At 41.9% G+C, this 25,547-nt stretch overlaps 6 protein-coding genes across 7 annotated transcripts; 4 read left to right on the plus strand and 2 right to left on the minus strand.

Moving 5' to 3' along the window:
- The first annotated feature begins 279 nt into the window (after window positions 1-279).
- On the plus strand, window positions 280-7,787 carry LOC148398018 (uncharacterized). The gene is made up of 25 exons (XM_088376098.1): window positions 280-558; window positions 630-736; window positions 814-847; window positions 915-1,043; window positions 1,413-1,862; window positions 1,958-2,035; window positions 2,193-2,288; window positions 2,567-2,630; window positions 2,696-2,831; window positions 2,905-2,997; window positions 3,065-3,177; window positions 3,261-3,396; window positions 3,459-3,563; window positions 3,632-3,745; window positions 3,841-4,071; window positions 4,136-4,198; window positions 4,507-4,584; window positions 4,649-4,831; window positions 4,913-5,044; window positions 5,110-5,342; window positions 5,450-5,576; window positions 5,652-5,735; window positions 5,845-6,041; window positions 6,965-7,028; window positions 7,205-7,787. Exons 1-25 carry the CDS (start codon window positions 441-443, stop codon window positions 7,394-7,396), a joined length of 3,357 nt encoding a protein of 1,118 aa, XP_088232224.1. The 5' UTR covers window positions 280-440; the 3' UTR covers window positions 7,397-7,787.
- Window positions 7,788-7,853: 66 nt separating this feature from the next.
- ccdc117 (coiled-coil domain containing 117) lies at window positions 7,854-10,653 on the minus strand. 2 transcript variants are annotated; one of them, XM_088376097.1, is made up of 6 exons: window positions 10,274-10,653; window positions 9,720-9,881; window positions 9,591-9,638; window positions 9,245-9,508; window positions 8,740-8,880; window positions 7,854-8,629 (listed from the first exon to the last, which is right to left on the minus strand). In XM_088376097.1, the coding sequence occupies exons 2-6, from the start codon at window positions 9,860-9,862 to the stop codon at window positions 8,407-8,409; spliced, it is 819 nt and encodes a 272-aa protein (XP_088232223.1). In that variant the 5' UTR covers window positions 9,863-9,881; window positions 10,274-10,653; the 3' UTR covers window positions 7,854-8,406. The 2 variants fall into 2 exon arrangements, with proteins under 2 accessions (XP_088232223.1, XP_088232221.1); XM_088376095.1 differs by having other exon boundaries at window positions 9,591-9,641; window positions 10,274-10,651.
- Window positions 10,510-14,274, plus strand: tcn2 (transcobalamin II). Its single transcript, XM_088376092.1, has 10 exons — window positions 10,510-10,686; window positions 10,976-11,042; window positions 11,926-12,115; window positions 12,203-12,372; window positions 12,502-12,654; window positions 12,845-13,017; window positions 13,140-13,314; window positions 13,392-13,572; window positions 13,640-13,758; window positions 13,882-14,274. Exons 2-10 carry the CDS (start codon window positions 10,985-10,987, stop codon window positions 13,941-13,943), a joined length of 1,281 nt encoding a protein of 426 aa, XP_088232218.1. The 5' UTR covers window positions 10,510-10,686; window positions 10,976-10,984; the 3' UTR covers window positions 13,944-14,274.
- Window positions 14,275-14,447: 173 nt separating this feature from the next.
- On the plus strand, window positions 14,448-16,931 carry dguok (deoxyguanosine kinase). The gene is made up of 7 exons (XM_088376094.1): window positions 14,448-14,872; window positions 14,950-15,059; window positions 15,283-15,464; window positions 15,640-15,787; window positions 15,870-15,985; window positions 16,119-16,218; window positions 16,345-16,931. Exons 1-7 carry the CDS (start codon window positions 14,662-14,664, stop codon window positions 16,369-16,371), a joined length of 894 nt encoding a protein of 297 aa, XP_088232220.1. The 5' UTR covers window positions 14,448-14,661; the 3' UTR covers window positions 16,372-16,931.
- A 155-nt stretch (window positions 16,932-17,086) lies between these two features.
- spaw (southpaw) lies at window positions 17,087-19,705 on the plus strand. Its single transcript, XM_088376093.1, has 3 exons — window positions 17,087-17,568; window positions 18,630-19,411; window positions 19,487-19,705. The coding sequence occupies exons 1-3, from the start codon at window positions 17,322-17,324 to the stop codon at window positions 19,637-19,639; spliced, it is 1,182 nt and encodes a 393-aa protein (XP_088232219.1). The 5' UTR covers window positions 17,087-17,321; the 3' UTR covers window positions 19,640-19,705.
- Window positions 19,706-23,136: 3,431 nt separating this feature from the next.
- Window positions 23,137-25,429, minus strand: LOC148398023 (eukaryotic translation initiation factor 4E-binding protein 2-like). Its single transcript, XM_088377164.1, has 4 exons — window positions 25,239-25,429; window positions 24,960-25,140; window positions 24,081-24,266; window positions 23,137-23,545 (listed from the first exon to the last, which is right to left on the minus strand). Exons 2-4 carry the CDS (start codon window positions 25,093-25,095, stop codon window positions 23,514-23,516), a joined length of 354 nt encoding a protein of 117 aa, XP_088233290.1. The 5' UTR covers window positions 25,096-25,140; window positions 25,239-25,429; the 3' UTR covers window positions 23,137-23,513.
- Between the last annotated feature and the right edge of the window lie 118 nt (window positions 25,430-25,547).

Here is a 25,547-nt window from a genome sequence, read left to right on the forward strand (position 1 = left end):
TTTTAAAAGTATTTTAGTTTAACAAATCAACAAATAGAAAGAGACCCTGGAGTTTTTTTTCTGCTTGCATTTTTTAGTCAAATGTATGAAATACAACAATTTGTCATTTATATGAATATACACATATTCAATGTATGTACATGCACAGTCTACTTTGTGCTCTCCCAGCAAATTAGCAGCAGTCAATGTTTCTTTCTACTGTGAGCAAGCTAAACTTTAAATTGGTTGCGTGCGGTTTCTATGACAACTCGACGCCCCCAGTTGCGACCCACTGCAGCTGCTTGGAAAACAATTTGTTTCTCCTCGAAAGTAAATTCAAGCCGCTTAGCTTTCTCTGCGTTTGTAGAACTATCCAGCTGTCGAAAGTGTAGGATCAAGTCATTCAGCCTCCTTGTGGAACGCCTGCAAGGCGTGATTTAAGATATACTACTTTGGTTTCCATGACAACCGAGCAACATTGTGAACCAGCAGCCTTACTTGGACTGCATTTGTATACCCAGTACAACAAAATGGACCAGCTCAGCCAAGACAGAGGGGACAATGAGGAATTTCACTCAGGTCTGCAATTATAAAAGTAGAACAGTCATCCATTTATGTCAACAGTTGTGTTTTGTTTTCTATGCTTAAAGAGCAACTCAACAGCAGCAGTGGGTTTGAACCAGGTCGACCATTTCTAAAAGCGGATCCCTGTGACTTTCTGTTGGATGCCATTGACGCTCAGCTCGGGAAGCTGCAAGTCTGTCGTTTTCTGTTCTAAATCGTACATCAAATATTCAGTGAATAAATAAACTTGATTGAAACAAATGCACGCAGGTCAAGCATCAGCAGCATGACTGTATCAATTCAGGTAAGACGCACCTCATCGAATATTTTAATGTTATTTCTGTTGATGTTTTTTCATCTGGTGTGTTCAGTTGCACCTTTTAGGTTGAGTCAGTCTTTGAGTAAAGATACCGGTCTTGGCAGCACAGTGTCCCACACAAATGATACCCCAATGTCTTGTCTGGAACTGCAAGTTACTCCAGCAGTGGAACAAACACTGGGTAAGATGTAATGTCATTCAGGAGAAAAACGGATTTACTTTACGACAGCAAAGTTTTGTTGTGAGCTGTGACTTGTCGTTTTTCCTGCCTACAGTTTTTGCCATACCGGAGTTATTCTTTATTCAATATTTAATTGTTCATTTCATATAATTGGAAGACTTAAATTGACATTTGGTTCTGAAAGAAAAAAATCAAATCTAGGTAAAATCTGCTGTCTTTTGGTTCTCAGATTATGAGGATGTAAATATCAATGGTTTTCTTTATTTGCACAAACCATAAATTTAAATCAATTCCTTTCAATGCTGACCCGATCCGACGAACATCTATAAATGTGTTGCTCATGTATGACACTTGTCTTTTTGCCTGCAGAGAGCACAAGCTCCGTGGCTCCTGCAACACGTGAAGTGGCCACGTGGGAGCTGGACGTATGGACAAGCAGCAAAGTGCAGATGGAGTCTCACAAGGAACAGGTCATGTGGAGACTAGAGAGACTTCTTGGAGATACTTGTAAGCAGGGGGATATGTCAAGGGACCCTCATCCTCCTTCTGAAAGTATTTGCACGGAAGACTTTGTGAGGTGCTTTAGAGAGGAGATGGTTGAACTGGCATTGCCAGAGGGGAACATTACAGGGCTCAACAAAGAGGACGCTGAAAGGACACTGACGACATCAGACGTGGACCCTTGCCTATGTGACCAAAATGGTATTGGAAGTTCTAAAAACATAGCTAGCGTTGCCTTCATCCAACATAAGCCAGACCAAAGTGAGGATCTGGCAAGACGTCCTTCTGAAACATCTGGAGTTCAGACTTCACACGGTGGTGAGAAAAGAGGATTCACAGACACGAAACCGAACAGAGTCCCGCTGATTTTGTGTGAGTGACTTTATTTAACTGTTTTTTTTCTTCCCTTTCAGTCTTTTTGAGCACAGAGGTTGAAAAAGAACACCAAAACCCAAAGCACATTTCTTCTCCGAAGGTCAGGCGCTTAGCAGGTATCCGACACACATTGCTGCATTTGCATGTGCACCTGTTCAGTCCAACACAAGACAACAAGGATCAGTTTTAAACGACCCTTTCTGAACAATATTCTGTTTTATCGCCGCTCAGTTAGCATAACTTTACTTCTCAATGCTATTCTTTGTTTCACAGGAGTACCTGTGTGGAATTTTGACACAGTGTCCATTGACAGTGACCTTGATTCGGTCTGCACAGATCAAGTCAGGCAGGTCCTCCACAGACGAGCTGGTAAGAATTGACAAAGAGAGACAATATCAACTATCCAGGATTTGGATTGGATTGGATGCACAATAAATGACAAAATACAATCAAAATAAAAAATTTGAATCAGACTTGCAACATTCAAGGTAGCACGCTCACATTCCTGCTGTAACACACACACACAACAGATTTTCAATCTACATTTGGATTCGGATTCGACTTTTTCCCAACATTTCACAGTACAAGGCATTAATTAATTAATTAAACAAGGCAGGAAAGATGACTAACGTTCTTTGTCTTCAAAGTTCAACGACCCACCGGAGCTGTCCGAAACAAAAGTACTCTGCATAAAAAGCAGCATACATGCAGGTAAAAAGAGAGGAACAGCAAAGCACACTTGTTTCTATATGTTGTAATTTATTTTTCATTGCTAGAACTCTGTCTATGGAGGACGATGACAAGGAAGGCTCGAAAGGACACCGGAGCAGGCGGTCCAAGCTTGAGCAAGCCTCAGAGAAGATGCACTCAGCTTGGGAGAAGATGAGCGAGCGCCTCACTTCCCTCAGACAAGTATGTTGCCGCCAAATGGCGTGCATTTGGTCAACTGCCTGTGAACAAGCATCCTTGTGTTTGTTTGATTTAGAAATGTGAGAAAGAGGAGGAGACTCTCCGCATGAAAAAGTCTCATTTAACAGAGGTCGAACTCTCCCTTTCTGAGCTGCAATTGAGAAGAAAGGTAAAGTGTGAAATATTCATTCAACCATTTATCAGAGAAATTAATTATGTTTTTTTTTTCTTCCCAGCATGCCTTTCATGATCTTGAGCGGCTTAGTACAGAGACTGGGCACCTAGAAACAGAGAAGAGGCAGTTAGAGGTCTTGCTCAAGGATTGCAAAGCAGAGGTAGATTCATTAAGGTATGGATTCAAACTTTGTCAGCATAAAGCAGGACTGTGTTAAGACACATTTATTTCAAAAAGTTGTTTGTTGTGTTGTACAGTTGCCAGTTGCAAAAACTTCAAAAGCAAAAGGAGTCATTCCTCTGTGAAGTCCGGAATTTGCAAGAAGAACTAAAGAACAAACAACTGAAGCAGCTGTCTTGCATGGAAAAGGTGCTCACAGTTCAGCAATCTCAGGTATATATATTTTTTTGAGGTGGGGCACACTTGACTTATTAGTCCAACGACCTCACAAACAGACCAACACAATGATGTCGGAGCTGGAGAGACAGTTGGCTTCTGCCAAAGTTGAACTATTCTCCGAGCAACGACGGGCAAGAGAGAAGCAAGAATCCATGCAACAAGTACAATATTACAGGGCGACATCATTTTCCAAGTCTGTACTTTTATGCTAATATTATTGAACCAACAGATGCTGGAGGAAACTTGTGAGGAACTGATGAGGGCCTCAGAGGCAGAGACCTCACTGAAGAACAGATGTGCATGTCTAGAAGAGATGCAGAATCAGAAAAACAAGGAGACAGAGGTGACTCTTTAGGAACTGTGCTTCTAATTCCTGTCCAGTAAATCACACAACAGCAGTTGCGCAATACTTTTACAGAAGTGCTGTTTTGATTTTAGGCCCTGGAATGTCAAGCACAGGAACTGGAGGGAAAACTTGGAGCATGCACGGTCAAGGTGGACACACTGGAGAAAATGTTGGATCAGAAGGAGCAACAAGTGCAAGAGCTACGGGAACAGCATGGAGGGTTGCAAACAGAAAGAGACAAACTAAAAGGAGAGCTCGAGTTCATGAAAAGCCAACAGCGCAGTGCTGTTAAAGAAGCCGAAGAACACGCCCACGCAAAGATGGTGAGAATTTAGAATCGTCAAAGTTATTCACAACATTTGACTAAGACTTCATGAAATATTTTAGGAGGCAGCGCTGAAGCAGCAGAGAAAAGATTTAGCCTTGGTTCACGAAGAGCAAGTACAAACGGTAAGTGGTCATCATAGTTTTTCAAATTAAAAGCAAATGTTTTATTTTGATTCAATACATAGATAATCAGTCCCATTTCAAAATATTAAAATCAAAAATAAAAATATATTGAAATAAGATATTGAAATTCCAACCATATGGACAATTTTAAATAAAAAAACATATCTAAAAGATTCCTCAATTATTAAAAATAACTATTGATTATATTTATAATCGATTACTTGTCGGTAAATTGTTGCACCTCTACAACAATAAAGATTTAATAAGCTGAGTGACTGAAGAGTATATGATTGATCAAATACTGGCAGCTGAGAAATTCACTGAAGCACCAGAAGGAGGAGTCAAGGAAACATGAAGAAGAGCTGCATGCACAAACATTACAGAAGGTACCATCAACCATTTGAGTTTTGAACTCTTCATTACCTGAACATTGTGCCCGCTCTCATTCAGGTGCAAAAAGCCATCGATGAGGAGAGGACTAAGTGGGAGGCAGAGAAGATTGCAGCTGTACACTTCCACTGTGGTTTATTAGAAGAACAGAACAGGAGGAGCCTGGAAGCTACCAGGAGTGAGATGCATCGAGAGAACACCAAGGCACTTACTCTTCAGCGTCATGTGACGGAGCTGCAAAATGTACGTTAACTTTCGACAATTCAGCTTGTCGAAAAATTTCTAATCCCGATCAGTTGTTCTTGTCACTTTCACTTCCATAAGCGTGTGCAGGAGCTGGAGGCTGAGCGCTCTTTGCAGCAGCGAGAGCAGGAGTCTCTGCTCTCCGCCATTTGCAGGTCGCTAAAGCAGGAGCAACAGGACGAGCTGGACAAGTTGCAGAAACACATGCTGCAAGTACGAGATGACCTCCTCACAAACTCTAAGCCTGCACTCTTAAACCTGCTGCTCCTCTTTTATAGGAAAGTGAGAAGACTGTGATGAAGCTTGAGCAGGCTGCACAGCAGGCCAAGGAGGAAACTGAGCAGATCCGCAAGATGCTTGAAGAGCAGCAGATCATCCAAAATGAAGTCAGAGCTGAGCAGGAGCAGCAACTCGCGGTTTGGGCTCAGGAGCTGGTGGCGGAATGCGAGTTTCTACATCTCTTGGTAGAGAACAATGGAGGCCAACAAAATACCGTGCAGCTCCCTCCCGGGTATGCAAAAACAATAAAGCAAATGTATTCAAAATTTATAACAAAACTACACATTGAATTAAATGATTTAGTAGACACATTCCTGACAAAGGTTTTGCACATTACAGCTCCACCATAGACGAGGCTCTTATGCAACTGAAAGGCCAACAAGACTCATTAAAGCATTTGATTGAGTCCCTTCATCAAGAGGTTGATTCTCAAAGGCAAGCAAGTCAACAGCTGTTCAAAGACAAGGTAAAATTTGGCCAAGTGAATATTCACACGTAGCCCAGTTTACGGACAGATAAGTTCAGAAGGGTTTGCTTCCAGGAGCGAGAGTTGAGGATTCAGAGGGAGCAGATGAGGATGGAGAGAAACCAAGCCTTGGATTCTCTGAAGGAGTGTCTCATTCAGGTATGCATGTAACTTTCAGGGATGTGTGTGTGTGTTTAAAAAAAAACAAAAAACTGGTCCGGTTGTACCCAAACTGAATTGCTGGATGAATCAAATTTGATTGACCCAGGAGCACATTGAGGAGCTCAGTAGTTTGAAATGGTCTCATGTGAGTGACGGAGGACTGGAGGTCTCACTTCGCAAGCAACTGGAGGCCAAAGACATGGAGCTGAGGCAAGTCCAGAAGAACATGACTCAGTGGAAGGAACAGACCACTGCCCGACTAGCCTGCAAGTTTGAGGAAGAGTTGACTGCCGAATTGGAAAGGTGACATGCATATCAGGGCAACATTTGAACACCATTTCAGGAGTTCAATTCAAAAAGTGAAACATAGATTACGCAAACCAGACTGAAATGTTACATGATTTTGATTTGGATGATTATAGTTAACAAAATCCCAACATTTTACCACCTTAACCCATAGATGCACAAGTGACTGTGACAAGTGACACTCTTCATTCAAAAATGACCAATATTAGAATCAATGTGGTTTTATGCCATTTTGTTTGAGAGTAATTCACTTCTATGATATTAGGTGTTACTATATCTAGGACCACACAACAATGATTTAATGTTTGAAATATCTTTATTTTGAACTTTTTAACTTCTTTGAAAAAGACAATTACCTTAACAATTTTTCTTATGAAGAAAAAATAAAAAAGATTAAAAAAAAAAACAAAGCTCACCGGGTCATTTTTTACCCACGTATGTATGCATCTAAGGGTTAAAAAAAGTAGACTATGGCATAATGAAACATTGTTCTTTAGGATTTGGCTTACTGAAAAGTATTTTCCTGTCTTTAATTATTCTGTATATATCTTTCTTAAATCAAACTACAGAATTAAATAAACTCTGATATGATATTGAAATGTATTGCACTGCAATCAAATTGTTCCTCTGAACAGGAAAAAATCTTTTACAGACTCACACTGATTGTGTATTTAAAATGTGCCATTCATTTTTGCCATCCTACAGGTGCAGAATAAAGTTATTAAGTGGCAGGTAAATGTGCTGTAGCCTATCAACCAATTGAAGAATAGTCACAGTTACTAATACTGTACTTAACCAGCATGATGTAACCATCACCCAAACTGATATCTCACAATCAGTTGATTTGCCCATTGATGTAACATATGACTAATGTAGTAGGTTTGCTAACATCTCCAAATGTGTTTCTGTTTCTTTTTCAGAAAGACGTCAACAAATGAAGAGGAAAAGCTGAGGGTAGAAGGTCAAAGAAAGCTTAGTGCAAAGGTACCATTTCTCATCACGAGAAACTTACAAGCACGTGAATAGTTTGAGGAAATACTTTTTGTTTCCATCAGCATCACGATGCTCCTCATTCGGACTGCTTGACATACGTCTACGCCGCCGCTGCACCCCAGAGCACTTCAGATGTGGCCTCATTAAAGCTTGTGCATTACTTACAGAGCAGAGTCAAGCAGCTCCGTGTAGAGAACCAGACATGGATGCCAACAGGATCTAACCTTCATACAGTCAGTGCATTTTTTAGTGTCAATATGGCAACACTTTTGTGTGATGCATTTTCAATGGGCATGCAAAGTAGTATTTCTAATACTGCTCAATTTTGTTTGTTTTACAGCTTAAGCAAGAGAGTATGAAAGCTTGAGAACCTCGCCTATCAGGCCAACCACAAGTTAAGGATTTGAAACGTTACAGTATTGTTTTAAAGATTGTCTTGTCACTTGAGGCGATATAGCTGTTGCATTTTGCTTTTGTATCTTTTACAATGAATCATTCACTGTTGCCTGTACTTAAGATAGGTCACGGTGACAAATGACACAAGGTTTAGTCATCTTTTGAACTTTCCTCCGTGTTGAGGTTTTATGGCTTAACATTGCAGAGGTTTACAGATTTCACACTGAAATCTCATAAAGCTCTTCTTTGTGGGAATCCCTTATATGCTCATAAATGTTACATCATGTTAAGTTGTAAAGGCTAAACGGCACAAAGATACATTCAACTTCTGCAATAAACATTTTGTCACCTATATGAACCAGAATCCGGATTAGTGTCACGTATCAAAGGATGGTTGGTTTTTGCATACATACGGCACACTTTTTCAACAAAAGAATGAAGCATCATTTTACTAGAAAACAAATACAAAGGAAAAATGTCTCACTGCTGCGAGCATGCAGAAAAATACAAATCCAATCAAAAGAGAAATTTCCAAGATTTCGTAAACTCCTATAAACTCAAATAGCATACTTGCTAAACAATATAGAAATATGATCCTTCAACCGCAAGTACAAGGTCATGCATATTAGCATTTGGGAGGAATCATGTTCCTATTTATGACAGCAAAAGGGTACAAAAATCAGGGGTTGTGCTCTGCAGATTACCAAAAAGCAAAGCAAAAAAAAAGAACAAAATACACCTGCCAGTGTAATGTAAACTGTGTAATGTTTACTCGACTTTGGCAAATGCTTCGAATTGGTAAGAGAATGAATACCTCTACCCTGACACAGGCTGTGTGAATGTTGCTATGAAGCAAGTTGTGACAGATTTCACTCAAGTTGCAAAATGTGACCAAAGCAGCGGATGATCCCGACAAGTCTAGAGAAACCAAGTTAGTCTCAAGCATGACATGTCCGAGCAGTCTTGCTCCTTCTTACATTTCCATGTCCTCCTCTCCACAACTTTCAGCGACTGGAAAGTTAAGGAGAGGGCTGTGCGTGTCGACAGGACTGCTGTGCGGGGTGGGCGAAGGACATGGAGTGGGGGGCTGTCGCAAAACAGTCTGTTTCCTCTGTTTCTGCAAGGAGCCTTTTAGTCTGCGACAGAAGGGGTTCTCTGGTGGCCGCCACAACACCAGCTCCATGCAGGAATGGCTCCTAAACAAATGACGTAGCAGGAGTCAGTGGCAAAGTAAAATGTCAAGAGAGCTTTTTTTTTCTTTTTCTTTTTTCTATTTCACTTGACAATCTGAAAGCAGAGAACGTACACAGATTGGGCTACTGTGTGTGGGAGAATGTCACTGATGCCTCGCTGCAGGCCTTCCTTCAAACTGTCCGAGATGACCAACACCGGCCTTCGTTGGGCTGGTTCCACATCGAGATCCTCGTCATCGTCCTCCAGCGTTATTCTAGTCAATGATAGATCAGTGTTAGTTTTTGGATTTTTCAATGCCATCTTGAGAATGCAATGAGCTAAGCTTGAAGTGTCTGCATTTTGAAGCACAAACACTATGGTGACCACGCAAGCCTCCCACCAATATCTTCAGCAGAGATACAAACAAAATGTCATTACAAATTAGTTTTAATCAGTGCACTGTATGCTGTAGTCATTGAGTGGCAAATTTGTGATCGGGTGTTTTGTCTCCTTCGAGTATTGTAGTATAATTGATCCAGTGGTACGGAACAGGCTGGGTCATGCAGCTTAAAGCTGAAAAATACACATCTGAAGACTTAAATGTACTGCAAGTCCGCCACATCGCAGCTGTTACATACCTATTTTCAATCTCCCGAAGTCTCCTCTGAGCTGCCTCGATCTCTATGCAGGACCTCGCCGTCTCAGGTCGGGATGGGGAAGAAGAGGGCAGCAGTGGTGTCAGGTTGCGAGGGGTTGGGCAAGGCTGTGGTGGAGCATGGCTGGCTTGTTGGGTACTCAAAGTAGAACAATTGTTTGGAGAAGGCCAGTCAGGACTCCCAGTGACGTGTGACATGTCCAATTCGGTTTCCGCTGATATTCTTCTCCTTTTGGCAAGACATCCTCTGAAAAAATAGAAAAAGGTTTTGGGAAAAAAAAATCTAACACACTTCCACTGTATCATAACCAAGGCTGTCTTATACATACTCATCATCAACTCTCCTCCTGTGCTTCCTGAGGCACCTCGTCTCCCAACTGCTGTGATAGAGGATATATTTTACGCAAATGTTTTGGTAGAAAACTGTGGGGAAATGTATACAAATAACTAAACCTTACCTGTTGGACAGGGTTCCACTCTGCAGTTGACCAGATGTACATGTAGATCCAAGATCGAATTCAGGAAGGTTTGTGGGCCCCGAAAACGTGCACATGCTTGGTAGAAAACCCAGCTGGCTGCTGGAGGGCGCCAAGTGATGCATGATGGTTCAGTAGTTCAAACTACATTTAAAAAAAAACATGGTTGGTGAAACGTGGAAAGATAGCTCAAACAGTCTTGATTTACAGAACTATTTCATTACAACCTAGCACTTTAAGTGTTCGTAAACATGTCAGAGAGACGACCAGACGGGGGCAACTCTTTGAATATCAGCGCATTCAAACAAAATTACTGCTGTAAAATATATGTATAGTATACACATATTATAGCATCATCCACCTAAAAGTGCAACTTCGTGGTGTCTAAAATAAGACGTTTGCTTAACGACAACTGCCCTGCCCATTTTCGCAATGTTGTTTAGCTTTACTGTTTGTTTTGCTAGCTCGTGTACGTTACATTCAACACCCCAGTAAGATAGCAAAATAGAACAGTAAACATGCACAACCTTATTTACCTAATAAAGTAGCGTTCGCGAATTGCGTCCAATGTTTGGTCCCCGCAGCTTGCAGTAAATGCAGATAGTTGCACGTAGCAAACTCGTCGGAAGAATCGACAAGATTCTGGAAAACGCGCAAAGAACTCTGGGAGTTGTAGTTGTTGACGAATCGGCAGTGGGAGGAACAAATCCCGTTCGTGCAAACGTCGAAAATTCATGTTTTGATCTCACTCTGACTCCATAAGCAACACAGTGTGTGAGACAAGACAGAACTTGGATAAATTCTGCAACAAGATAGATTTTCTGAATTTCCGAGTTATTGGCGAGCTCCTCCTCTGTGTTCGCAAATAGTAAGTCACGTGACACCGTGGAGGTCTTATCATCCCAGTTGACAAACTTGTCGCCTTACTCTGGATTGACGCTCCAAGGAGGTAACACATGACTCTACATGTTTGACAAAAGTAACGTTATGATGACGGGTTACTTTAATATGACGTCACCAAGAGCGTGTTTATATGTAAAGCTGTTGGTGGATATTTATTTATACTGATGTGATTTGATTGGCAATTTAGAGCGTACCGTTTTCTCCTTCAAACTTATTAAACTGTTGATGAATACTTCAGGACTTTGTATTGAACACTTCTGGTTGTTGTCTTATTTGTTCAAACACTTGGTACACTAGTAATTTTTGGATCTTCTTTTGTTTTTCTCTTTTTGAAGGTAACCAGGATGTATCATTTAGTCTTAGTTTTCGGGCTACTGGCATTGGCCTCCAGTTTACCTTGTGGTAAGTGTTAGTACACTATTGTGAAATTTGGGAAGAATCCAGGTTAAAAACAAACATGATTTGATGATCTGGATGGCTACTGATTTTGCAATTTCCTTATGAGTGTTTCCCAATCTCTGAACAAAGGCATATTTTTGCATTCAAAATGTCACGTACACCAACAATTGTCTAAAAAAAGACAAAAAAGTCTTATTCAATAGTACTAAAAATGGGAAGTGTGTCCAAACTTGTTTTGTTCAAAAGGGAAATTGAAGAAAGATTCACACAAATCTTAAAAAATAAATTTCAGATCAAGTCAATTAAATTAGATAAAGTCCTGTGGCACACTTGCACATAGGTGAATAGCTGTTTTCCGCCAAACGGTTTCGGCATGATCAATTGCACGATCTGGGTCCAAGTCAGGTCAAATATCCTGCCGTTTTAGAAATACAATCATGTCCAGTTTATATTGTTAATGTTATGGACCAGTTTAACGTAGTTTACATAAGTGTAGAACTGCCTTGCTGTCTAAAACTCTTGTTACCTAATTTATTAGCTATGATGCAATGCAGTATATAAGATGGAGCGTTCATTATCATGGAATGCCGTTATACACGTGCATCACAGTTAATTAAAACCAATCATCTTTGTAAAGGCATAACTGCTTTGCCCTTTTAAAAATTGAGACAGTGAACAATCACTTTAATGAGCATATTGAGAAGATTTAGTAACAAAGGCTCCTTTATGTATTGTATAAAACTGAAGTCCACGTGCCTCAGTTTCGTCCTGATGTTCTTGCTGAACCAGCAATTCTGAGTGTGACAGGTTGAAGTCAGCAAGCCGTGGGTTCAGCAACTGCTTTTATGCACAGTGTGCCATTTTCTGTCTGTCTGTTTTAACTCAGATAATTCTGGATCCAACCATGAGCTGCTGCTTTCATTAAATAAAGATCTTCTACGCTCTCTGGAGGGACAAGAAGGACTTCCTAATCCCAGCGTCCACTTGGCATTACGGCTATCACACTTGCACAACCTTTTAAAAGAGGGGGAACATTTAAATCGACTGACAAATAATTTACACAATGACCTTCAAAGGTAATTTGTCAGAATGGCCACTTTTTGAGTTGAGTATGAAGATTGGATCGCTTATCTGGCTGTGTCGTGACCTTTTGTGCACTTTAGCGTCCTCTCTGGTGGTCAGCCTATAACCGGCCGCTTGGCATTGTATGCTCTGGCCTTGAAGTCATCTTGCTATGACCTCAACACAGTCACCTTCACTGTAGGTGACAAGAGTGAGACACTGCTGATGGTCCTCAAGAAACAGATGGAACGAGAGAAAGAATACATAGCCTGTAAGTTTACTACTGTTTTCTTTTTTTTGGTCATAAATTCTATTTGACTGTAGCCCTTCATTATCATTGCCAGGATGTTGGTCTTAAATTTTATCCAGTAGTTCAAATGATCTGTCTTCTCCTGTCCAGTCAGCCAACGCCCTTTGACTAACTATTACCAGTACTCATTGGGTGTACTCGCTCTATGCGTGAGCGGCATCAGGGTCAACAACCACATTGTCAACAAGCTCATCAAGGCAGTCGAACATGAGGGCTTCCAGCATGGAAACAGTGAGAGCATTGGTGGGTAAACTTCTTTCAGATGTGTGCTGTCATAGTTTATGCTTGTACTATAGGTGTTATTGATAGTAAATATTTGAAATAAATACAGACGTAGTAAATATTTGAATTAAATACAGACGGTCCAATAAAAAGTGTCATCAGCCTTCATTTTGATAATTCCATCAAGGCCTCTCCCACTTGTGGTTTATAGATACGTATGCTATGGCTGCAATGGCCCTCCAGTGTGTGAAGAATTCTGGGAGTTATGTACTTAATGCTGTTGAGCTTGACACGGCCCTGACCAACATCAAGGAGAAGCTCTTGACATCACGAAGGAGCGATGGTCATTTTGGAAATGAGTTCAGCACTGGCCTCGCTGTTCAAGTAAGAACCATTTTTATAGTGGAACCGCTGAAGTCTGGTAGTATGGTGTTACAGTAGTTGGATCAACCGTTTCTTGTTTCCGCATCATCCAAAGCCCAAATCTTCTTGAATGTTGTGTTCAGGCTTTTCAGGCAATGGGTATTCCGGTGTCAGAGTGTGCTGCCTCACTGGAGGCCATTAGGAGGGATGCAAGAGGCAACAAATACCAGAACCCCATGGCAATATCTCAGGTCCTACCAGCTCTGCAGCAGAAATCCTACTTGACTGTTCAAAGCAAGAGCTGCCTCAATGAGGACAGTAAGTGCCGCTTTAGTCTTTACATCTGTGGCCTGGTGGTCTTTGTGACCTTTAGTCACTTGTTTGCCTACATACAGACACGCTGGTTCTCGAGCCCACCGACCCTGTGGTCGTCACGGCCAGTACGACCAAAGTGGCCGTGATGGTGGAAGTGGTGACATCAAGCGGGACATCCACTGTGTATTCACTGGATGTGCCCAAGGAAAGCACTCTGTTGGAGGCCCTTCACCTCCTCAAGGAAATAAACAATGACTTCACGTAAGTTTATTTATTTATTTTTTTCATAGTATGTGTTCTTGAAATATAAATTGGTGGGTGCATGCAGGTTTGAGAATGAATCAAGCCTATGGGGACCATTCATAAGTGTGGTGAATGGAGAGCGGGCCAGACAAAGTGACCGCAGATACTGGCACCTCTCGTCTGACGGCACTTCTCTCACCGAAGGTGAAAACACACACACATACACACACATGCGCTGTCCAAAAGTCGCATAATACAAAAACTAACTTGTTTTGCTCCTCAATCTTGAGTTGTTTTACATATTGCTGCATTGTTTCTGTGTTTTAGGTATTGCTGATTACAAACTAAAAGTGGATCAAAAGATCACCCTAAAAAACACAAGTTATTAATGCTAAACTCAATCACAAGTGATCCAGTGGTGAGCCGTTTGGAGCACAAGCAACTTTGATTCCTTTCAGTCCAATCACATGTAAACTGATAAGTGAATAAATCGTTCTAATGGCTCCACAGTTTTATTCAATTGAAATGTAATTGCAAAAAGGTTTTTTTTTTCTGGTTTCAAAAGTTGTGTTTGTGTAATATGAGGTCGTAATACGGGTTCAGTCATAACGGCCCCTTGGAAGGAAACCATAACTACAATGTAGCTCTTGACAAGAATGTCATGATTAAGGAGAATTGCATTTTAATAGAAGTGATCTTTGCTGGTTGCAAAAAGACTAATTCAGAAAAAATGTCATTCTTATTAAGGTCTCACACACCATCCAAAATAGAATTTGTTAGGTTCCTAGAAAACTGTATTTCTAATAATGACTATTGAAAAACCATTTAAAGCAGAAAAGTACAGTGCCGAACTGATATCCCCCGTCCCATGGTTTGTTTTGAAAACCTACATGCCGGAAGTACGTCATCAATCTTTTCCGGGGTCAGGTCGTGTTATTTAATCGCTATCATGGAAAGCTGTAGTGGTTGATATTTCGTTTCGTTCGGTCAAGCAGATGGGGATAAACGTTCTTTAGATAAACGTTTGAATGCCAAAATTCTCAAGACCACGATAAGAACGGAGTAATACTTGACAAAATGAATTGAGTAGCACTGCTACCTGGCACGATGGTTTTCCTGCACAGGTGTATCCTCAGTCGGTTGTTCATAACAAAACCGCAAACAAGACTCTTGCAGCTGTGTGAAACCCGTGACTACTTGCTCCGAGATATTGCTCCACCAAAACATAACAGAAGTACCATGGCTAAAAGAATGTACTCCGGTGCAGCATTGTCAACTCAAGATGGACTCAAGAGAGTTTCTATAGAGGGAAATATTGGTAAGTTCCATTTTCCAGAGATTGTGTGTAATCCACCACAACAATTGCAACTGTCCCTGTGTCTTTTGAAATTTTAGCTGTTGGAAAGTCAACCTTTACAGGACTCTTGAGAGCAGCTTGTCCAGACTGGGAGGTGGTTTCAGAACCTGTCAGTCAATGGCAGAACATTGACAGCGGGACCTCAAAGGTGCGTGCAGGCTTTCGTGTCATCACCACAAAAATCTAAAAAAACAATTATTTGTGCAGAAATTGCTTGTGAATGCTGATGCTTGTCATGCTTCAAAGTGCTTGAGAAATAAGAAAGGGGAAACAAATGAAAAGAATCTCTGATTTTTTTTGTAATTTCATTGCAAAAATAAATACCATCAACACAACTTATTTATATGATCTCTGCTGCTTTGTCACTACAGGAAAAAACTGTGAGTAACCTGCTGGAGATGATGTACCAGGATCCTCAGCGCTGGTCCTACACCTTCCAGACATACTCGTGCATGAGCCGCTTCAAAACACAGCTTCAGCCCGCGCCTGCTCGCCAACTTCCCTCACAGGGAACGCCCGTGCAGGTTTATGAACGTTCCGTCTACAGTGACAGGTCAGTCAGATGCTTTATTATTGCACCGGAGGACTTGGGGCCACAGTGCCCATAAAATCTAATGACATTAGCCTAAATGCATAATTGGTTGGACTATTTATGTTGTTTTTGAAAAAGTAGCATTTTATTCTGAATGTGACTTTAAAATATTCTCTCATATACTTTTCCCTTGCAGATACATTTTTGCCCTGAACATGTATGAACTGGGCTGTATCAACTCGACAGAGTGGGCCATCTACCAGGACTGGCACTCGCTGCTTGTGAACCAGTTTGGACACCAGGTGGCACTAGAAGGCATCATCTATCTCAAAGCACCACCTGAGGTCTGCACAAGCTCTTACCATTAAAGGTATCAACATTGCATTTGTGGCCGTGTTTAATTCGTGACAAACATGTATATGTTAGAAATGTATGGAGCGCCTGCATCGTCGAGGGAGGCAGGAGGAGAAGACCGTGCAGCTGGACTATCTCCAGAAGTTACATGAGCAGCATGAGAGGTGGCTTGTGGAGAAAAAAACTGAGTAAGTGATGCTATCTTTGTGAAGATGAGATTTCTATACTGGATCTCATTGAATGTAATCACTGTAAGAAAGTTTGTTTTTATTTGGTTTCAATTTGTCAAAAGTGAAACATGGCTCCACTATCTTCTCTTAGGATCCATTTTGAGTGGTTGAAAAAGATCCCCGTGCTGGAACTGGATGCCAGTGTGGAGTTTCAGAGTGATCCCAAAGCACAAGAGGACTTCATTACACAGGTGGGGAGAGGACTGTTAGAAAATCGCTGCTGCTATGCAAACATTCGCCACAAGAGGGCGCTTTGTTCACGTTGGAATTATGAGTGCATTTTCAGCAATGAACGTTTGGTCTTTTTCATCCTTCAGGTGAAGGATTTTTTCACTGCTTTATGAGGAGAGTGTCATTGCACGTGTGAATACATCAGTCGAAAGGGGCATGAGACGTGAATCCTGACCTCCACACTCTGTCATTAAAAAGTTGACTTCTACAGTAAGGTAATATGCTATTACTGTCGGATCACAGCTTGAAGCACCATTGTTTTTATTTGAATGTTCACTTGCATTGCTTTGCTCTGTTCTGTTACATGCTAAGTAAGGTGATCCAATCCAAAGCTTCATCAAAATGTCTTTTGAAAGATAGTGCTCGCTTCTGATTTCTGCTGTTAGGTGTTAATTCCTCCTAGTTTTGCTATTTTGCTCTCAGAAATCTCTCTCCATCTCATACTGCAACTACAAATGTATCATAGATAACGGCAATGTGTTTCAAATAAGACAAGACAAAACTGAGCATTATTTTGTGAAGGCATATTTTTACTTTTATTATTCATCCATCTGACATAATACACAATTGGTTGAACTTCTGACATGACTTGTGATATTTGTTACATTACATGTTTGTGTTTTTTTAATACAGCACGCTCCTAGTTTGTGTTAATAAAGTTTTGTCTTTTTCACTTTGGTGGTCTTCTCTTGCTTCTACTTAACATTGAGGTGTTAATGGCTGTAGGCATTGTAGGTGTTAATTCTTAACCGATTGCTGCTTCTCCACAGGATTAAGGCTTTTGAGTGAATATAAAAGCTTTGGGCTGTGTGACAGGACAATGACCTTGGTGAAATAGCGTTTTTTTTTTTTTTTGTTGATCCACTGTTTGAGGTGGTCTCTGATGTGCTCTGGTGATCAGAAGGCCCATCGGGATTCCTGGAGTGGTCAGGGGTCATCAAAGGGCAGCTGTCTGCTATAAAGGGGCCTGTCTGCTCTTCAGTCTGTGGGTCACTTCAACCTGAGAGAAGTTGAGAGAGGGAAGCAAGACCTTAACCTCTCGTGCTTGTAGTTTTACTCCAAAATGGTCTTCTACGTGCTTCTTTTCTGTTCTTTTGGATTGGTCTGGTCTACGCAGAAGCCTAAGTACCACACAGCGCCGGGAAGCAGTGTAGCCCTGAGGAACGTTTCCCTGCACCCTCACGGCAAGTTCCCTCTGTACATGATGCAGCTGTATCGCTCTTTCCGAGCGGCCGACGTGTCAACAGCGGCCGATTACACCAGTAGACCTGCTCGAGAGTCAGACTCCATCATCAGTCTCATGGCAAATGGTGAGTGAATAATAGTTTTGTATTTGCTCCTCGTTTCTCCAGTAGATCTCTGACCGCTGTTATCTGAGATCTGACCCCCCCTTTTTTACAGCCCAGCAAGTGTCAAAATGCTTATTCCACTTTAAAGGCTTTGTCCGTTTTATGTGTGAGGGTGTGTATATTAGCCCTCAGACGGCCTTGCACAAGGGGGTCAATATACATCCTGTCCTGTTTCGCCTCCCACCTCAGTGTTTTGACATTTGTCCAAGGATCTGGTTTGTCCAGTCACCAAGCCTCCCTCTGTTCTGGAAAACCCTTTGAACATTTATTCAATATTCATGAGAAGGTCCTCCTGGTACACACTGTGTCCTCACAAGTTCATTCATCACACTTGTAGAACTGGGTTTTAATAGTTAATGGTTTTCCGCTACTCCGTGACATTTGGCACCCGAGTAGGACCACAGCGAGGCAAAACTACTTTTACATGTGCATGCTACTACTGCTAATAAACGTTAAGACATCATTAGTTGTAATTAATTTTGACTTTTGTTGCAGAGTAAATTTGTTATTTATTGTTTTTTTTTTTAATGTTTTCATTTGTAGTTAATATATTTAATAGTGGCTTTAATTTTCATTTTTTATCATTTTCATTAGCTTTCACTAACCACTGTCTACTAGTGCGCAGTTTTGCAACACTACTAACTTGTGTCATAAACATAGTCACGCTTAAGACAGTGTGCTTAACTAGATACCAAGGCTATCAAATAGAATCATTTGCAACACAAAATTTTTCACTAATTTATTGCAGATAGTGAATCAACGCTCAAATAAGTTGTTCCAATATTTATTCTTCTTGCTTTAGTTTCCATCCATCCATCCATTTTCTATACCGCTTGTCTTTCAGAATTCAGAGCGCCTGCAGGATATTGCGTAAATGACATTTGCTAACCCTCTAGTGCACTGAATTGTCTTTTGACAGAGCATAATAGTACATGAGATTCCCACTGGAAATTGAACAAGTGCTTAAACCGCTTCCACATTCTGCTTTCTATTCACGTTTTTTTTTTTTTTTTTACACCAAGGTTGCCGTCAAGCGGACAACAGATGGACTGTTACTTTCGACATGTCATCCATTTCAACCAGCGACAGAATCCACTTAGCAGAGCTCCGCATCCGATTGCCGGGCCTATCCGCACACAGACGGGCCTTAGTGGATTTGTATCACTCCCGAAACTGTGAGCATGAGGTGGACCCGTCCTGCCACGACGAGCGCCTTCTCCTGGGGAGCGTCAGCGCGTCAGCCAGCAAGTCTTCATGGAAGGTTTTCAATGTCACTACACTTTTGAGGTACAGGCTCTACCAAAGAGACAGACTGTCAAGCCAAGAGGCCTTGGGAGAACTGGACCTTGGGAGCGGTTCTGGGGACTTTGGGGAGATACCAAGCAAGGGTCTTTTCAAAATTCCAGGAAACCAAAGTTGTCCCACCTCTGTTCGAGCAATGATGGTGCTATTCTTCAAACATGACACCCCTCAGGAAGGTCACTCAGCCTACAGCCTAATACACACTGTGGAAAACTCCAAGTACATCACAATGGAGCGGAGCAGAGGCGAAAGCCAAATCCGGCGCCACAAAAGGAACAGGATGGAGACGGTAATGATGGCAGCCGGACCTGGGCCCACCACGCCGCCAGATGTCATGCAGCGGGCCCTTTGTCGCAAAGTGGACATGTGGGTGGACTTCGAGCACATCGGCTGGGACGAGTGGATCATACATCCGAAACGCTTCAACGCTTATCGCTGCGAGGGGGAGTGTCCGACACCCCTGGACGAATCCTTCAACCCCACCAACCACGCGTACATGCAAGTAAGACGATTTGACCGCGGTTGGTTTGATAATCGGAGCTGCTGACTCATGTTTTCTCTCGTGTTGTTGTTACAGAGCCTTTTGAAATACCACCACCCAGAGAGGATGAGCTGCCCGTCCTGTGTACCGACGCGCCTCGGGCCTTTGTCCATGTTGTACTATGAGAACGACGACCTGACCCTGCGCCATCACGAGGACATGATCGTTGAAGAGTGCGGCTGTCACTGAGTGGCCTGACGCAGTTCAACAAACATCCCCCTGGCAACAAGGGTGATGCTACCATCATCTATACAGAGTGTTACACAATACTTCCTTATGTCTTTAGTATGAAAAGGTTTATATATTTATACTCTATATTGTATATTTTGTACATAAAATATCCCGAATTTATTAAAACTTTATTTTTAAAACGTGTTGTGCTTTATCTTTTCTGACACATTTGGGTAAATGGAATAATGATAGCTCACCTATTCAGGGTACTCATTGAAATCCCAAATAAAACTAATCGAACAGTGGTTGGCCAGGTAACTAAACCTTCAGTGGGGTTTTACCTGACTGACTGACTCAAGCCACCTCTTAATCCCACCACTATGGCACGTGATAATAAGAAATCATCCTCGGGGCCGCGTTCCAACATGTTTTCCAAGTGACCCTCGTTAAGCGCAGGTGCGTGAAAACTTTTAGCTTCTTTTACGGTCAAAAGGAGCTAAAAGTTTTCCCGCACCTGCACTTAACGAGGGAATCACACGGACACTCTATTAGGTACACCGCCATTTTCAAGTGTACCTAATAACAGGCCACTTTATTAGAGAAATATCATGGTCAAAGGTCACAGGTGACAAGCTCTAGTCCTCGGGGCCGCGTTCCAACATGTTTTCCAAGTGACCCTCGTTAAGCGCAGGTGCGTGAAAACTTTTAGCTTCTTTCACGGTCAAAAGGAGCTAAAAGTTTTCCCGCACCTGCACTTAACGAGGGAATCACACGGACATTCCATTAGGTACACCGCCATTTTCAAGTGTACCTAATAACAGGCCACTTTATTAGGGAAATATCATGGTCAAAGGTCACAGGTGACAAGCTCTAGTCCTCGGGGCCGCGTTCCAACATGTTTTCCAAGTGACCCTCGTTAAGAGCAGGTGCGTGAAAACTTTTAGCTTCTTTCACGGTCAAAAGGAGCTAAAAGTTTTCCCGCACCTGCACTTAACGAGGGAATCACACGGACACTCCATTAGGTACACCGCCATTTTCAAGTGTACCTAATAACAGGCCGCTTTATTAGGGAAACATCATGGTCAAAGGTCACAGGTGACAAGCTCTAGTCCTCGGGGCCGCGTTCCAACATGTTTTCCAAGTGACCCTCGTTAAGAGCAGGTGCGTGAAAACTTTTAGCTTCTTTCACGGTCAAAAGGAGCTAAAAGTTTTCCCGCACCTGCACTTAACGAGGGAATCACACGGACACTCCATTAGGTACACCGCCATTTTCAAGTGTACCTAATAACAGGCCGCTTTATTAGGGAAACATCATGGTCAAAGGTCACAGGTGACAAGCTCTAGTCCTCGGGGCCGCGTTCCAACATGTTTTCCAAGTGACCCTCGTTAAGAGCAGGTGCGTGAAAACTTTTAGCTTCTTTCACGGTCAAAAGGAGCTAAAAGTTTTCCCGCACCTGCACTTAACGAGGGAATCACACGGACACTCCATTAGGTACACCGCCATTTTCAAGTGTACCTAATAACAGGCCGCTTTATTAGGGAAACATCATGGTCAAAGGTCACAGGTGACAAGCTCTAGTCCTCGGGGCCGCGTTCCAACATGTTTTCCAAGTGACCCTCGTTAAGCGCAGGTGCGTGAAAACTTCCAGCTTCTTTCACGGTCAAAAGGAGCTAAAAGTTTTCCCGCACCTGCACTTAACGAGGGAATCACACGGACACTCCATTAGGTACACCGCAATTTTCAAGTGTACCTAATAACAGGCCGCTTTATTAGGGAAACATCATGGTCAAAGGTCACAGGTGACAAGCTCTAGTCCTCGGGGCCGCGTTCCAACATGTTTTCCAAGTGACCCTCGTTAAGCGCAGGTGCGTGAAAACTTTTAGCTTCTTTCACGGTCAAAAGGAGCTAAAAGTTTTCCCGCACCTGCACTTAACGAGGGAATCACACGGACACTCCATTAGGTACACCGCCATTTTCAAGTGTACCTAATAACAGGCCACTTTATTAGGGAAATACTAGTCCTCGGGGCCGCGTTCCAATTTGTTTTCCAAGATACCCTCGTTAAACACACCTGCGTGAAAAGATTTTGTTCATTTTCACGTTCTGCAGGAGCTAAACGTAAAAACTGCATCCAAAGCGAGGTTCCAAGTCCAAAAGCACATTTAGATGTATGCCCACACCTGGGATCGAACCAACTTCTTGCCGGGTAAGAGCTCATGTCACCAACCATTTGGTCATCTTGACCTTGTAAGCTTCTGAAATCTGATTGCATAGAAGCACATTTCTAATGCTAATAAAGTAAGTTACAGCTTCCAACGTTTGCGAGCCTGAAGGCAGATTAGATTGACATAGTAACACACAGAGGCTGAAATCTGATTGACAACAATAAATCAATATGAAGCACTTGAGTAGAAGGCCTTAATGTGTAATATGAACAGGATAAGTACAAAAATGACAGCAATATATCCACTGATAATAATGTACAGTATGTTGAAGACCAAGGAGTGTACTAGGCAAAAAAATATTTCAATATACATTTCTTCATGATTTGAAATCCGTCTGCTCCTGTGAATAGTTCGCTGGGGTCACATCATTAGTCATCAACGGCCATCTCTGGCCTCTTTTGTTGATTGTGATCACACATGCTGGCTGTGATGGATCAATGAGGGGAGGGGGGAAAAAGCGGTAGCACTTGTTTATTTAGATGAAGGGGTGTCAGGAAGCAAAGGTGACAAGGAGAGGGTTGAGGCCAGCAGACCACGGCGGGGGTAGTGGGGTGAGCACAAGCGTCTGGATGTCCAGGAGGCTACCGTAGAGGAAGGACAGGCTGGAATGGAAGTGATCACATGAAACAGTGCAATCCACACTTCACTTTCAGCAACACATGCAGACGGACGACATTCTCACTCGGCTGGCTCGTCAAGCTTTGATTATTTTGTCGGTCACATAAGGTCCATTGGGTCTATTTATGGTCGTAAATGCTCACAATATACTGTATTATTGGATTTTTTTTTTTTTTGCAGCTGGAAGACCATATACTATTTGTACAAATGTATTGGGACATTCACACCAACATAATTTGTGTTAAAGAAAAATATGGCATGAACATCTTGGAATTAATGTGTGTTTTATTAAATACCATGTCCCTGTTTAGCGGTAATATTACTTCACTTTCAAATGTTTCTAACAGTGAGCCCTGGCAGAGTAGTAGTGGGAGTTGGCACACATGTATATTGACCTTTCTTCTACACACAGGCCGCTGAGCTTATCAAGTGGTGGTGAGCCCTTTGAGGAATTTTACTGAGACCTTGCAGCAGGAGACCTTGCAACGCCCAAAGAAAATCCTTCCCCACACTGTGTAGAAATAAAGATAAACTCAAGGTCAAACTGATGTGTCTTTTGTTCTGAATAACATTTAAGCAAGGATATGTACGTACATATATGTGGCAATCAGAGATGGTACGGACTGTGTATTTAAATAGAAGCAAAAGCACATCACAAGCACACACAAGAATTTTCTCTTATTGTATCTTTAATGTTGTGACTCTCACAAACTTACGGATCGGATTAAAAATGGTACTCTTTTAGGAAATTAACCTGTTTATACATTACAAATGATATCTTGAGAAATTTCAAAAGAGTTTGTGGAGATATTTTGTGATTGGTCTCTTCAATTCTGATTGTCTCAGTTTACACAGTACGCTAACAGGCAAGTTGCTAAGTGTACATTTTCAACTTGGAGTAAGGCACACTTGCTTTGAGCCTTAAGGCAATCACATTCAATCTGGGTGGTGAAAACAGAGAATGGAACCAGCCTCTTGGACAAGATGTTAGTACTGAGGTTCTTTTCACAGGATCTTGTTGGTACGTTTCACGCGACACTTGGTCCACTCAGATGTCCATCTCAAACTGTGCGTCATCAACTTAAAAACAAACAAAGACACAGTTTGTATTTCCCTTGTATTTATGAGATGTTAAGGTGTATGCCTGCAGAATCATTTGCTCTGATGACCAGTCAAATCTCAGCCTTTGCGATTAGCAAATAACAATTTCAAAACTTCTTTAAATGGCAAATGCAATTAATCTTTGAACCTTAATTGTAAAGTCATATTTGCTGTAATGTCTTGTGCAAAAAAAACCACTGATGTCCATAAACATAAAATGATCAAATAAAAAACATGGCTCGCAGTGAGTGACACAGTCTTACATCCCTGGGGCAAATGAGTTCCTTGCACATCATTTGTCACCTCAAAACATCATAAACTGTGCAAGTGTAAGACTTTTAGTTTGAACAAAATGATAATTAGTGCATTACCTGTGCACCTAAGATTTTATAAAACCATTCACTGTAGCTTTAATTCGACATATTTTTGTGTTATTTTAATTCAATAAACTATAGGGCATCTTATATTTGACTTGGCTTGTATGAAGAATTTGTAAAAGTTCTATTGAACATACCACTGGTGTTGTTTGGAGCTGCACCACTGTTGTTTAGTCGTTCTCCATCGCTGGCCTTCTTGTCATTGGTTCCTGCGGAGGGAGGACTTGTCACACCGGGAATGTCTGGAAGGCGCGGAGGGGTCTTGGCCAGCGGAGAGCTGCGACACCCCAGCAGGAATTTTCGGTCATAGATAATTCTGGTACCTTTAGAGGAGACACACAAATCATCATTGAAAAACATGCCTGATTTAATCCAATCAATGCTTTTCTGGACTGCTTTATCCCTATTGCCACGCTCAGCTGAAGGTTGCTGATAGTATATTTATAAATTTGCTTTCCTTCTTTCATTCAAGGCAGGAGGTTTCACGTTTGTACATAATACAACAATCAAAGTGTGGAAAGGTTGGTTTGGTAGCTGTTATTTGTTGAATGGATGAATCTCGTCAATTATAACATACTGACTCCTAATACGTTCCTATAAATGTACGTATACCTGAATAATGAGTGACGTCACACACCGAGCGGCAGTCAATTAATACAACCCATGTAGATGAAAGATAATTATCTGAGGATGTCCCTCTAACATTACTTGCAGACAAGATTAAAACCGTTTTGTCACTATTGTCTTTCTTTGTTCTGCAAGCGATGCTCTTGAACTTGCAGAGTGGAGCGGGTCTTTAGCTTTAGTGATGACTTAAAACACAGAATACATGTGAAAACTAATGGAAGTTTGCTGCTCAAGCTGAAACATTTCCTGCCATAAGCGACCGTGAACCAGAGCAGCTAGCATTAGCATAGCTTGTATCGACTGAAGGCAAACTAAATGTCTGCAACATCCATTATCCACGCTCATGGGGGACTCACATGACCAAAGTGATGACGAAAAAATGTACGTACCACCCGGAGTGGTGCTGAAAAGGGTGCCGCCGGGAGTAGTGGAGTAATCTTGGGGCATGTGCTCAGCATCGTGGATGGCCACCCTCCTGATCGACGGGATGGCCGTAGCATTGCTCGTCTGGCAGTCGGTGGACATGTTCTCCAGTCCAGAGGACACGTTTGAAACCAAAGTGGAATGGAGCTAACCAAACAATCTGCTTTTAGCTCCAGTACAGCTGAGCTTCCACCACCGCGCCGTGCCTCGGATACAACAATTCTTGCATAAACAAAAATAAATACCTGATTATCTTTAAGTGCAAATACGTGTAAAAACTGTCACATTTAAGCAGGCGCGTACAGATGCACGGAAGGTTCAGGTTCTTTGTTACGAACTAAACACGTCCCCTTACTTGCACAAACACAAAACCAGACCAGACAGACAGGCTCAGTAACATCTACACATGGACACAATGAGCGGACACCGCCCCCAAGTGGCCAACAGTGATTCATGCATTCAGTAATCTAAAATAAATTTACCAATTATTTCCTCAGCCGCCCTATGTATCAGTCAAGCTCCAGTCACATCTGTGCATGGGTGCGGGGGGTCCA

The sequence above is a fragment of the Syngnathus floridae genome, chromosome 5 (assembly GCF_059516105.1).
Source record: "Syngnathus floridae isolate MCC-2025c chromosome 5, RoL_Sflo_1.0, whole genome shotgun sequence".
NCBI lineage: Eukaryota > Metazoa > Chordata > Actinopteri > Syngnathiformes > Syngnathidae > Syngnathus > Syngnathus floridae.